The sequence below is a fragment of the Pipistrellus hanaki genome (genome assembly GCF_964339955.1).
Source record: "Pipistrellus hanaki genome assembly, chromosome: 6".
Taxonomy (NCBI): Eukaryota; Metazoa; Chordata; class Mammalia; order Chiroptera; family Vespertilionidae; genus Pipistrellus; species Pipistrellus hanaki.
In genome coordinates, this window is record NC_140508.1 from 61,265,116 (window position 1) to 61,279,687 (window position 14,572).

Sequence of the window (14,572 nt, forward strand, 5' to 3'; positions counted from 1 at the left end):
AACACCTTAATCAAGAAAGAAATTAAAAAAACAAACACAGAAAAACCTGCTGAGCCATTTGTGCTCTTGTTGTCCCAGTCCAAGTATTTCTGGCCAAGGAATCTAGCATTTATCTCATGCCACAGCAAAATACATTTTGCTGTCAACACCTGCAAAACAAAAGGAACTTTTATTACTTCTGTTATGTTAGCTTTATTTTACTAGTTGCCTCTTTATCTTTCTAGGGGGACATTGATTTTGACTGGCTGGGAGGGTGGATTTCTGATTGCCTTTAAGTGACGCCTCCCCAAGACTAGACTCCGTTGCAGGACAATGGACATGTAGCCCTTGCCTGATGTAGACAAGCTCCATGAAACAGAATTCAGGCATTTTTTGAACTTGCATAGGGAACTTCTATCAGCCAGAAATACACTGTTTTCCCTTCTTCCTACCAACAAGGGAGACAGTTCTATCAGTTGGGCCTATGGGTGGAACTTCTGATGGCAGGTTTCTACTCTCCTGGCTTGTTCGTAAAGTGAAACAGAGGCTTTGTGCTGTAGAGTGAGTAGACGCATAGCGTGGGGCTGGGTTGCCCTGGGTCACCCTCTGGCTCTGGTGCTGGCTGCTTATATGACCCTGGCCATGCTTCTAAATTGCTTGTGCCTCTGCTTCCCCATCTGTAAAATATGGGCAATAATGATGCCTGCCGAACTCATAGGCTATCGTGAGGACTTCATGAACTGGTACCTATACAGGACTTAGGAGCGTGTAAGCATGTTGTTATTATTACTGTACCGCTACAATGAACCTTAACACTATAAGGAATCTCTACCTCGTGCCTTTGGGCTCAAATAAAGTCTTCCTTTCTCTTTTCGTCCCCAGCTGTGAAGTGAGGTCAGGCCCAGAGTTCATCACACGGTCTTACAGGTTCTACCACAACAACACCTTCAAGGCCTACCAGTTCTACTATGGCGGCAACCGCTGCACCAGCCCCACCTACACGCTCATCATCCGGGGCAAGATCCGCCTGCGCCAGGCCTCCTGGATCATCCGCGGGGGCACGGAGGCCGACTACCAGCTGCACAGCGTGCAGGTCATCTCCCACACGGAGGCCGTGGCCGAGAGGCTCAGCCAGCTGGTCAACCGCACATGCCCCGGCTTCGTCCCCGCCGGAGGCGCCTGGGTGCAGGACGTGGCCTACGACCTGCTGCAGGAGGAGGACGGCTGCGAGTGCACCAGGGCCGTGAACTTCGCCATGCACGAGCTGCAGCTCCTCCGCGTGGAGAAGCAGTACCTGCAGCACCACCTGGACCGCCTGGTAGAGGAGCTCTTCCTCGGCGACATCCACACCGACGCCGCCCAGAGGACCTTCTACCGACCGTCCAGCTACCAGCCCCCGCTGCAGAACGCTAAGGTACCCCGAAGTGGACTGTCTCAGGGCCTGCAGGGAAGCAAAATGAGGTGTGTTGTGTCCATGGGGTCGGAGGGACCCCATGGCAGAGAAAGAGAAAGAGGGGGGGGGGGGAGAGAGAGAGAGAGAGAGAGAGAGAGAGAGAGAGAGAGAGAGAGAGAGAGAGAGCGGGCGCTGAGCCATGATGGAGGTAGTGGTGGGAATTGAGAAGGATCTCAGAGGACTTCTGGGACGGGGACACATAGCCAGCGTCTGGAGATCTGGGTCAGTCACCAATGTGCTCTGTGATGTGGGGCCTCAAGTTTCATATTTGATGTGGGTGGTGGTTCTAGGGTTGGTGGTGTAGTAGGGTCTTGGGTGGTTGTGTGGTAGGGTCCAGAGGTTCCTCTCAACTTGAATTCTCTGGAAACATTCTCTGGAGTTGGGTGATTAAAAAAGGAAAGCATGAAGGCAACATGGAGACCTTCTAACCACACGTGGGAAGACAGAAGAGGGGATCCCAGCCCTGGGGTAGGCAGGAGGACCCTGGGAGCAGTGACTGTGCTGTGTGCTCTGGTCTGTAGACCCTGTGAAGATCTCCCACCCCCATGGCTGCTTTCAGACTTCCCAGCAGCCCTCTGGGGAAGGTCTTTGCACCCTCATAGCAGAAGAGGCAGCTAAGGTTCCAGGGTTTAGCCTCCTGCCCCAGGTCACCCAGTAAGTTTCAGGGGAACTTGAACCCATACCTCCTTCTCCAGACCCCACACTTGACTAAATTAAATTAAAGTTACTGTGATCAAAAGGGAGGATGGGGGTCTGGTAGGGGCAGGAAACAATGACAACCTTACACTGTTCTTTTCGTGAGTGATTATCCAATGACTCTATATGGAATTCACAAAGCATTTTCTTCCCGGGGGCTCAGAATTCGTGGAACTCGAGTGTTTCCATTCGAAAGTTAGGGAAGCTCCAGGCTGGGAGGGGAAAGGGGGCGTGTGGCTCAGATCACAGAGGGTCAGGGTGGCAGGCCGTTTTCTCTAGATCAGCAATTCTAACTGCAGGGTCTCCTTGGACTTAGGTTTGGCAGTGTATTCATTTTTTTTTAAACTCGCTTTTTCTTCGTAGTCCTTTGAGCTCATTCATGACTAGTAGAGAGATCACAGAATCCTTCCCGTGCCAAAACCACTCAGTGTTGTCTTTTTAGCTGTGCTGTTGTGAGCTCCTGTGCTGAAAGTCCCCCGGTATCAGAATGGTGGGACATCTGCTGAGGAAGCCCAGCTGGCAGAGGCTGCTTCCTCTGGACGCTGGTCAGGGCAGGTCTCCTGTGTGAGGTGAGGCCGACGGAGGGCCGTGGGCATCAGACCCAGTGCTCCCCAGGCTCTGTGCTCTTAGGGAGCTCACCAGCACGGCTCACGATGCCTTGATGCCTCGGGGTAGCTTCGGTGGAGAGCAGGAGTCAGGTCCATGAAGTGCCAGAGGCACTGAGGCAGAGAAGGTGAATTAGGGCAGTGAGCAAGAGGGCACCTTCATGCCCACTTCAGACGTCTTCTTGGGATGGGTGAGGTGGGGAAGGGTTCTGCCCATGGGTGCAAAGGCATAGGAGGAGAATCTTCCTCAGAGTGGCACCTGGGCAAGGGCCTGGTTTGGGGGGAAATGGAGGAGTAATGAGCTTCCGGTTCCATCACGGGACCTTTCTGGTTGGTAGCATTATCCAGAGTCTGTGTTGACTGCTGCAGCTAAATAGCACTTTCGTTGAAATCTTTGGGAAAGGGGATTTTCATGCATAAATTTGGCTTCTTCAGTCTAGCCAACTTATAGATTATCTCTGGTGATGGGAGGTAAGAATGTCATGAATAAAAATGGTCCACAGATAATTCAGAAAACTCCTGCTAGCCAAGGACGCCAGCCTGTCTCACTCTGAACCTTTAGGGAGATCAGCTAAGCCAGCAGAGTCCTTTTCATTCCCGTCACCCTGCAGGGGAGGCATTAATGAGCAGCAAAACAGCCACAACTCCACAACTCGGGGGCAGTGAGGCGAGGGGTTGAGGAAGGAGGAAGGAGGCTGAGTTGCTCAAGGAGGTAAGGTATAGCCCAGAGCTGCCTGGGTGGATTCAGGACCCCTGTACCTAACCTTGGGCTGGTCATGTGCACACACTCAGGTTGCAATTCCATTTTCTCACCTGCAGATGCCTACATAGGCTCTTTGATCTCTTAAGTTCTTTTTAGGACTCTAAGAAAAGAAGTATTACTATAACTGTTTTGTATTCTTACCCCTTTCTCATCTCCCTCAAATTTACCGCAGTCCTTCTGTTAGCATGGCCCTTTCCAAAACCTAGAAGGTGAAGCCAGTATTCCTAAGACTTGTAGCTACAGGCGACTCTCTCTCACTCCCTGCCCTGGCTCCGGAGACAGGGCCTCTCCGGTTGGCATCTCACTAAATGGAGCCTGGTTGTGGGGAGAGTAAAGGCATACGGTTGTGGCTCTGGGAGGAAAAGTGTCCTGGAAGTGAGTTATTGACATTGGCATGAAGAATTAAGATGAGAGTTGTAAGGCTGGCCACCTCAGAATTTTTATAAACAAAAAAGTTGAAGCATTTTATTGTTTTGTTTTGTCCCCTCACTCAAGAAATATTAAGGGTCTTCGATATTATCCAAGATGTACTGCTAAGTAAAAAAGAAGAAAAAAAGTACAGATTAGCATGAAAAGTATTATACCATTGCTCAGATGGTGTAGCTCAATGGTTGAGAATCGACCTATGACCCAGGAGGTCACAGTTCCATTCCCAGTCAGGGCGCATGCCCAAATGGCAGGCTGGATCCGCATTACGGGCTGTGCAGGAGGCGCCTATCAATGATTCTCTCTCATCACTGATGTTTCTATCACTTTCTCCCTCTCCCTTCCTCTCTGAAATCAATAAAAAAAAATATTTAAAATAAATATATGCTACCATTGGGTAAAACTAACCACAAAAGAAGAAGATAAGCTTCCAAAGGAATTCGTGTTCTGGAAGGGTTCTTAGGAAGGGTAAGAATTGCTTCCGAGGAGGAAGAGTGAGTAGCTGGGACAATCAGTTACTTCAGGGAACCCTTTTGTACCTTTTAAAATTTGTGCCTTGATCTTAAATGACCCAAATACAATTACCACACAAAATCAAAATACATTTACAAAAGCTCTCGGACTCCAAGGCTCAGAGTGCTGTGGCCACAGATGACGATGGCAGTGGGGCTGGGAGGAGGATGCAGGCAGGCCTCCAGGGCCCAGCGAGTGCTCTCCACCACCGGCCTGCCCGCTGGGGGCGGGGTCCCTGGAAGACCAGGCCCAGAGGCCCTGCGAGCTGAAAGAGCTCCTTCTTCTCTTGTTGTCCCTGGCATTGTACGTGTTGGCCTGCAGCGTGCAGCAGAGTCTTCAGGAAGTTTTCAGATCCTTCCCCAGGACAGCTATGAGAAGGAATAAATGGACTTGGCCCTTGGTGCCTTTCCAGACACCAAATGCAACGCCCCAGGTGCTCCCTGCCCGCTGGGTCTGCGGGGAAGGAGCATCCGGAAAGACCACACGCACCCCCTTCCCCTCCCCCACCTTTGAACTCCTTGCCTTCCCTAATTGCTGGTCCGTGGAGACCTGGCTGAAATTAGTTTAAATGCTAAATTGAGTTTCAAACCACTAGTCTCAGCCCCTCTGGAAACGGGACACCACGTAAAAATAGAAACTTTAAATCATCTTGTTTTTCTAAGCTTTATACAGCTTCTCTGTGAGGCTCGGAGTCCTTCGGCAAATAAATTGTTTGAAGAACATCAGGTGTGGGAGGAGAGGATTCTTTCGGTATGAAATTGCTACTCTTCATTTTAGAAAGTCAAGGCCACCTAAAATGACCCTGAGAGAAGGTGCTTTGCCTGAACTGAGTTTAACATCCAAGCTGCCTCTACCGAGAGAGTCTTGTGCCGAGGAAGGGTTAGGGAGGTGCGTTTTGCCCCGTGGTGGAATCAAAGGGTAATGAAAAACAAACGATTGCTGCGGTTGTTGGCAATGCCAAGCCTCGGTATCAGACTTGTTAGCAAACGGAGTTGGTCTTTCTCCAAAATCCTGCATGACTTAGGCTCAGGGTCGTAAATCAAAGGGTTTGTCAGAAAACCAGACAGCTTTCCCCAAGCTGTGTACCTTAAACATTCTGCCCAGCACGCATACAGCAGGGGGACTGCACGTTGGAGGGAGAAAGCACCAATGTTTTCAAGAGGAGCCGGGCCCTGTGAATGAAGAAGGCATTACTTGTGCACTTTCTTGAAATTCTAGAGAAACCTGTGTAAAACTAGCTGCGAACGAACAAGCGTCTGTTTCTGAGGAATCTTGCCTTTCAGAGTATGTGAAAAATGCAGATGAACTGTGAGACTGTCTGATGCCTGTGACAGCAGAGGGACTTTGGATGAGGTGGCCAGAGGCAGCAGACTTCTCCGCCCCGCTCCAGGAGACAGGTCTGCAGCAGAAAGGGGTCTCTCCGTAGCCATGTGCGTGGTGTGGCTCCCGGTGGGAGGGTGAGCAAGAACAGAAGGTGCCAGGTGCTCATAGGAGAATGTGTGTCCCTTCTTTTTCTGCCAGTGTGGGGGAAAGGAGAGGGATTCAGAGGGGGTGGGGGATGGGAGATGGGAGATGGAAGAGGTGGTAGATGACAAGACCAGGAGGTTTAGGGCGTCATGACCTTAAAGGGTTTGAGTTATCCTTACTGTCAGAGGGGCTGGGTGTTTTTACTGTAAGGCAGCAAATGTAGCATGTTATGTGAAATTGAGGTTGAATGATGGGGTTTTGACTCTGAAGGGCTTGCTCGTCTGAGCATTTTATGTGGGCCAGGTATGAAGTGGCACATCATTGTTGCACTGCACAGATGCTCACATACACAATTATTGCAGAAACAGTTTCTTTGTTTCTTGATTCTACAGTATTTCAGCAGCTAAACAGGCATGCAAAGTTGTTTTTTTTTTTTGTTTTTTTTGTTTTTTAAGGAATTAGCAGATCAGGAAATATTTGTTGTCAGGGGCAATGCAAGTGGTAAACATTTCATCCCTTAAAAGGCAAGAAAGCTGAGAGGCAGAATGGAAGCCTGAGCAAGTAGGAAGTCAGCTGTTCAGAAAATTGATATTAAGTGCCTACTGTGTGGGAGAACTAGCTGCACACTGCCGGGAGAGAGGGTGAGGAGAAATGGGCCAGACTGTGAGGCCACTGCATTTACAGCAAATTTAATTATTAAAATGAGTCTGTTTTAATATTTAAATCAATTTAAATTAATAGAAAAGAACAAGTAAAAATAATTTTTTTCCCTCTGAAACCATTTGAAAGCTATTTCTATGAAAGAACCTGTTTATTATGGTTCTTTTTATGTAGCTGTTGAGACTATACATAGTATATATATATGCATAGGCATGGTGGAGGCAAAATTATCTTTTGTGATTTTCTGATTTCTTTTAAAATAAGAACCTGACTTCTTAGGTTCTAAACTTCTTAGAAAACCCGTATCTGGGAATGTGGTGTTGCTTCCCAGGACAGACAGACTACCTGGTCCTAGCGGTGACGCTTCAAGCGACAGTTATAGAGACCCAACGTGTATGGCCATGGTTATTCACCTTGCTCCTTTCGTAGCGTAGAGTCATCATGATCACCTCAGGGCTCAAAACGAGCCTGCGATCATAAACTCTCAGGATCCCACATCTGAAAAGCATCCCAAGAGCTGCCCCATCAGGCAGGTCCTCTATCATGATCTGTGATAATGCTGCCTTATTCTATTCCTATTTTTAAGTACCCACTGATATGTTTCTGTCAATCACTCAGTCCAGAACCTTTGTCATATGCACTGCCCTCTCCTCGATGTCATGGGAAATGTGAAAAAAAGAGAGCACGTTGATCTTGGCCTTAGAAAACGGATAATGAAATGGAGAGAATCTGGGAAGGATGTATGTGTAGGAATTAAATAAAATCAATGTAATCAAAGACGTGCAAATTGCAGTGGTAAAGAAAGTTTTCAACATCAACCACTGGCCAAGGTAGGCTTCTTCCTGAGAAACATTCATGTATTCATGTATTATCCCAGGGAACAAAACTCTCTGAAAGGGACTTTTCATCATCTATTCCCATTTCTCCTTCTCCTTGACCTAAACGTTTAGCCCAAGAAATTTTTTATTCAGCCTGCTTCTCTAGTTGATCTATTCACAACAAAATCATATCAACTAATTTCTTCCATTCTGGGAAGATGCTGGAAACAAGTGGATACTGTAAGCAAATGTTGACGAACCAACTCTCCAGAAATAAATATTGGCAGGGAATGGGAGCAAGCCTGGAGAATCCCTGTCAGCCATTGGCCAGAGAAGACCTTTTCCAGACACTGAGACATGTGTTCAGCCTCAGAGGCGGCCGGGGGCTGGGTAGTAGCTCTCAGCAAGCCCCAAGACCAAATTATGTTCCATCTTCTACTTTTGCCTTATAAAGTCATCTGAGCCACGTTATTCTCCCTCTCTGCCTTGGTGGACTCATCTTTAAAGTGTTCCTATGGCCTCTTTGGGAGGTTGTAAAGCTTAAGGAGGCGATGTACTTGAACTTCCTCAGAATCAAATGCCCTGTCCGTGCAGGCTGCAGTTATTACATATGTGACCACGGCGCTGGGCAGGAGTCCGAAAGGAGAACGAGGGGAAACCCCACTCTTTCCCTAGAACATTGCTCACTTATAAAGTTTAAGGTTGAATTTTCACTTTCAGATTGAGTTTGGTTCCCCCTCTCCCCACAAGAAATTCTTTGTATAAGGATCTTTTTCTCCCCTTCCCTTTTGGAATTAAAGCTTTTTAATCCTTGATGTAAAGAATAGCTACAAGGAAACACGTTCTGGTCTCTGCTTTAATCTTCAGAGCTTCTGGGTACAGAAATGCTGGCTTTAAAATAGTCCTTTCTGAGCTTCAGGGGAGGGGAGTGATGTGACGCCCCATCGCGAAGCCTGGGAGCATGAGCCCTCACAGGAGAGTCATTTGTTAGAACGTGGTCCAATAAAAGAGAGTCACTTCATGAAGCAGACAATTTTTCATAGCACAGATTACTCCTCATGCTGGAAAAGTCTTCCCTTTTATTAATCTTGGAAGACTACTATTAAAAAAAAAAAAAAAAAAAAAGCATCGTGGTAAAGAGAAACACTAGAGCTCAATGCAATATGTAGGCTTTAACTTCTGCTTCCCTTTGTGGTTCCTGTAGGTATTTTGGGTTTTATTCAATCGTAGAAATGAAGAGAATACATTTAAAAAAAAATCTGTCTACAAAACAGAAAGGTGTTTCCTTTATCCAACTGTGGCTAACCTGTCCCTTTGTTGACAGTAACCACAGTGGGGCCAGAATTCACTCTTGTTTATGACATCTTTGATTCCTTAATATTAGCTAAAGAGTTATTTTAAAATGTAACTAGTCAACTAAAAAAAATCCTATTGAAAATGGGCAAGACATTTCTCCAAAGAAGATATACAAATAGACCCTACGCACATGAAAAGATGCTCAACATCGCTAATTATTAGGGAAATGTAAATCAAAGCTACAATGTGGTATCACCTCATACCCACTAGAATGGCTATTAGAGAAAAATGACAATTGTTTGTGAGAATGGAGAGAAATTAGACCCCTGGTTCATGGCTGGGGGAAATGGTGCAGCTACTATGGAAAAACAATATGGGAGTCCTCAAAAGGTTCAACATAGAAGTACCACACATGATCCAGCAATTCCACTTCTGGGCATATATTTAAAAGAATGAAAAGCAGGGTTCGGAATAGATTGTTTATCCATGTTCACAGTATTAGTATTTATACCAGCCCCAAATTAAAAGCAACCCATGTATTCACCAATAGATGAATGTATAAACAAAATGTGGCTTATACATGCAATGGGATACTGTTCAGCCTTAACAAGGAAGGGCATTCTGACATAGGCTGTAACATGGATGAACCTTGAGGACATTATGCTTAGTGAAAGAAGCCAATCACAAAAAGGACAAATATTGTGTGATCTCACTTACATGAGGTACCTAGAGTAGTCAAAGTCATAGAGACAGGAAGTAGAATGGTGCTCGCCGAGGCCTGGTCGGGGGCAAGAATGCAGAGTTGCTGTTTAATGGATACTGAGTTTCCTTTTGGAAAGATGGAGAAGTTCTAGAGATGAAGTTCTAGGTGTTGGTGTTGCACCTTGTACCACTGAACCATACACATAAAATAGTGAAGTTGGTAGGTTTTACATGATGTTTATTTTACCACAATAAAAAAGACTAACTGGTGTAGGAATTTGGCAAGACCAGTAATACCCAAAGGTCCCTCACTCCCTCCCTAAATCTTCACACACCCAGCTGATGCATGGATGGATGGCAGGCTTCCCCGAAACTACCTGATCTACTCTTCTCTGCTGAGAAACGCTTCAGCTCAAGACCTGTGCCCTGTTGTTTTCTTTTTTTTTTTCTTCTTCTTATTCTTCTTTTTTTTTTTTTTTTTAATATATTTTATTGATTTTGTACAGAGAGGAAGGGAGAGAGATAGAGAGTTAGAAACATCGATGAGAGAGAGTCATCGATCAGCTGCCTCTTTCACACCCCCTATTGGGGATATGCCCGCAACCAAGGTACATGCCCTTGACCGGAATCGAACCCGGGACCCTTCAGTCCCCAAGCCGATGCTCTATCCATTGAGCCAAACCAGTTTCGGCTGTGCCCTGTTGTTTTCAAAAGTACCACGTGAACACCAGATGCTACCATGCTGGCGTGGCACCTTCCTCGAATAGCCTGGGCCTGACAGCTGTGCCCAGCTCCCCTTACTAGACCTATTCCTTTCCTGATCTGCGAAGTTCCTGAGTTGATAATTGGTGCTGGAGGAAACAAATCTTTTCAGAGATTAAGGCTCATGCCTTCTTAGAATGGCCAGAAATAAAGTGGTCTCCACTGATGTTTTTCAATTTCCAAATTGCAGGTGGCAAAGCAAGTGTGGGCCAGAGGAGGAAGGGGAGGTGGAGGCGGGGCGGGCCTAGAAGTAAGCAGGCCGTTTAGGTCTGCCCGCGAGCAGGTGGGGGAGCGGTTAGGGAGCTGCCAGCTGCTGAGCTGCCAGTGGAGTGGCGTGGAGCTCTTCACGGGGAGCCGTGCTCCTCGGGTCCTTCCTGTCTCCAGGGCTGCCTCCTGCAGAGCTCAGTGTCCTTGTGAACAGGCATCGGCACCGGGACACCCTCTCCTGCCCGTGAAGTCTCAGAGATCTGAAGCTGAGCGCGGGCAGGATTTATTCAGGCCACGTGGGGCCGGGGCCGGGGAGCAGGGACAGTAGATGGGGTTTGTTAGCAGTGAAGGGGCTATTTCCTGGCGTGGCAGCTAAGATGATGTTACACTGAACTCATACTAGCTTCCCACCCAGATTTGTGTCAGAACATCTTTGTTTTTGTTTTTCCTTTTATGAACTTTCACCTCCTGGCAGTTTACTAAGAAAATACATAATGAATGCCAAAGTTACTGAATTTGGCGATGCTTTCTTTTAACTAAGTGTTAGTAACATGCGTTTGAAAGGTAGTGGCACATGCAGTATGGCACATGCGGTTTAGTTTCCCTGGGAAGGCCATGCATGTATGTGGTCCCACCCCCTGGCCTGCCACTCTGAGGAACTCTTCTCACAGTGGCCTGGAGCACCGGGGAGGAACCCCCTTAATCTGCTGCTCATGTCTTGCAGCAGTTGTGCGAGCAAATATAACAATCCCCGTTTTATAGGTGACCCCGTATTATAGGTGACGGCTTTGAAACCTAAAGAGGTAAATAACTTGCCCCAGGTCACCAGCTGCTAAGCGACAGTGGGGCCTGGCAAATGGCCCTCAGGAGCTGGCTGTAACTGTCTCTTTCTGTGCAGTTAGCAGCCCCAAGGGCTGTGTGCAGGTTTCAGACAGCATCGCGCTGCTGACCACGGCTGCCGAGCAGCTTCTCCCGAGTGCCCTGGCGCCCTTTGTAGGAAACCATAGGCCCACCAAGGTACAGGGACCCCGGACAGCAGGTCCTCTGCCTTCATCTCACTCTGTGGCTGTCCCTTTGATCTCATTGTCCACTAGTTGCAAACAGTGTTAGCGAAGGAACCCTTCTAGTCCCTGAATCACAGCTGTAGCTCATCTAATGAGCACAGCTCCCAGTGAGTGAGCGCTGAGCTCTCGTGGGGGGAGGTAGAAGCTGGCAGCCGGAAGGCCCTCTCCTCACTGCCCTCCGCTCTCTGAGACGGCTGAGCGTTTTCTGAGCAGCAGCCGCAGCTACATCACATTGAGTCAGCGCTTGGGATGAAAGGGCTTTGAGCTTTGTTTTCTGACTTTAGAAAACAATTGCATGCCTGTCAGAGCGCCCCCCTGCCAGCAAGCTGCTGTACCTCATGGACCCCTGGGCAGGGGAGCGCAGGGCTGGGTCTGTGGGCTGTCCTCAGAACGCTGAGCCTCAGCCGGCACCGCCACCAGAGCATGGTCAGATTGGAGTCCTGCTTCTGCCATGGCCAGTGCCTGTTGGCCCAGCTGGCTTTTTAGCCCCCCGTGTGGGAGGGAGAAGAGCAGAGGGATAGATGGTCCCCACACCCAGGGGAGGCAGGCTCGCAGGTAGCTGTGATGTAGGGCAAACACCTGGACTCTGCCAGTAATAGTCAGGAACCAGCCTTCTATGTACTCTCTGAGCCCTCTGACCACCAGCATGTACGTGGCTGACGGCGTCTGGCCAGCCTACTACGAGGTTTTCTAGCCACAAACCTGTTCCAGGCCTGGGTTAGTGTGAGAAGGCAGACTCGGCAAGAGGGGAGCCCCAGCTATCTCACACTCACTAGATGGCTTAAAGCTCTAAAGCAGGAAGCAGAATAAGAGCCCATAAATCTCCCGGACCCGAAGCCGGCAGACACAAATGAGCAAAGGGGTGCCTGCTGCCTTCTGAGGCTCTGCCCTGCCCTCCTCCGGCCCCTCCTTCATCCCTGCCCTCCTGGACAGCTCCCTTTCTCAGCCACTGCAGCTGAATGCTGTCCTTTAAAAGTCAAAACAAAAACGCTTGTGTGTCTTGTCTCCTAATTGTTTTTAATGAAAAATATCTAATCGTGGTAAAATGCACATATCATAAGATTGACCATCTTAGCCATGTTTAAGCATACAGTTTAATGGCATTAAGTACATTCATATTATTTTGCAACCGTCACCATCATCCATCAACAGAACTTTTTCCTCTTTCCAACTGAAACTCTGTTCATGAAACACTAACTCCCTGTTTCCCCTCCCCTTGCCCCTGAACCACTATTCTCCTCCCTCTCCCTATGAATTTGACTACTCCAGGTCCCTCGTGTAAGTGGAATCACACGGAATTTGTCCTTTTGTATCTGGCTTATTTTACTTAGCAGGTCATCCATGTTGTAGCAGGTGTCAGAATTTCCTTCACTTGGTAAAATTGTATGTATTTCATTGTATGGGTAGACCACATTTTGTTAATCCACTTATCTCTCAATGTACATTGGGTCATTTCAAAGTTTTAGCTATTGTGAATAATAGCTATGAACAGGGTGAAAAATATCTCTCTGAAACCCTGGGTTCAACTCTGTTGGGTATAAATCAGAAGTGTAATTACTGGATCATACAGTAATTCTTTTTCACAGTGGCTGCAACATCTTACCTTCCCACCAGCAGTGTGTGCACAGGAGTTCCAATTTCTCCATATCCTTATTGACAGTTATTTTCTGGCTGTTTTTTTCATACTTCTTTTTGAAAGAGTATCTAGCATAAATACATTCTGAAGATGTAATGTGATTCTAAAGAGAGACTATATCTCTTTATGGAATATTTAAGTGAGTTTCTTATGTCAGCCAAATACGTGTGCACTTGTGAGTATGCACACGCACACACATGCACACACATACACACCGTGTGCCCGTGCCTTGCAGCATGGCTCCAGGTGCTTCTTGGGGATCCAGGTCACACAAGTCATGGGGCTCAGGGGCTTCACCCACCCCAGCTGCGGTGCTCGCTATTGCAGAAAGCACGCGTGCACTGCCCTCTCGTAAGTCAGGTCTCGCCTTGTGTTTGTCTCTTGGCCGCAGAACCACGACCACGCCTGCATCGCCTGTCGGATCATCCACCGGTCGGATGAGCACCACCCTCCCCTCTTGCCCCCCAAGGCCGACCTGACCGTCGGCCTGCACGGTGAATGGGTGAGCCAGCGCTGCGAGGTGCGGCCCGAGGTCCTCTTCCTCACGCGCCACTTCATCTTCCACGACAACAACAACACCTGGGAAGGGCATTACTACCACTACTCTGACCCCGTCTGCAAGCATCCCACCTTCACCATCTACGCCAAGGGCCGCTACAGCCGGGGCGTGCACTCCTCCAGGGTCATGGGGGGCACGGAGTTTGTGTTCAAAGGTAGGTCTTCTGCCTGAAATCCCAACGAATCAGCCCGATGCATGAGGCAGAGGGAGCAGGGTTGTGACTTTTGTTGATGCAGTTAACCCCGGGGGAAAGGTCCTCTTTTCTGCTGGAGATGTTGGAGAAGAGATTAGGGAACGCTTCCTGCCCCAAGGTCAGCACTTACAACAGCCTCTGTGCTCCTCCCTGCCAGCCAGGGTGGGGCCGGGGAGCCCTCACCCTTTGCAGGGTGCCAGGTGTGGCCCAGGAGTATGCCACGCGGAGTAAAGTCTCAGGTCTGCACATTTCCTTTCTTATGTGCAGCTCCTGGCGTATCCTGAGCTGCCCCTGTGATAACATCACCCTGACTGCATGCACTGTGCTTCTTTTAGTGGGCGGTACAAAACGGGTGTGAGTGACACTTCAGGGGCTTGGAGCTGTCGTTTCCAAGCTGGGCTTGCCCTGCGCAAGGTGATGGTCACGTGCTCGAAGATGGGAGGCTTAGAATACATAATGAGTGAGGAAAGTGAGGGATGAGGGTCACAGGGCTATTGTCAAATCAGAAAGAGAGTCTTTGGGGCTCTACATCTAGATCTTTTTAAAGCTTGTACACCTTTGTAAGATGGTGTTAGCCCGGAAGGGGGATGGCCTGGACCCTGGGGATGACTGCTCTCAGGATAGTAGTCAGTCTATTTACTCTAAAGCATTTCTGATGACCCAGATGAGTCCTAGGGCATCTTAGTCCTCATCTTAAGAAGGGGAGATCTGCTCCAAGAAGAATGGACCTTTGATCACTGTGGCCAAGGGAATGGACACATTTGTCTGATGCG

At 48.3% G+C, this 14,572-nt stretch overlaps 1 protein-coding gene across 1 annotated transcript in view; it reads left to right on the top strand.

Annotated features, from left to right (window-relative positions):
• Positions 1-14,572, top strand: part of APCDD1 (APC down-regulated 1) — a 30,485-nt gene that overhangs the window by 13,254 nt on the left and 2,659 nt on the right. The window contains exons 3-4 of the mRNA XM_084887764.1: positions 862-1,393; positions 13,439-13,760. Of these exons, the coding sequence (XP_084743890.1) occupies positions 862-1,393; positions 13,439-13,760 (854 nt within the window). The remainder of the gene's footprint in view (positions 1-861; positions 1,394-13,438; positions 13,761-14,572) is intronic.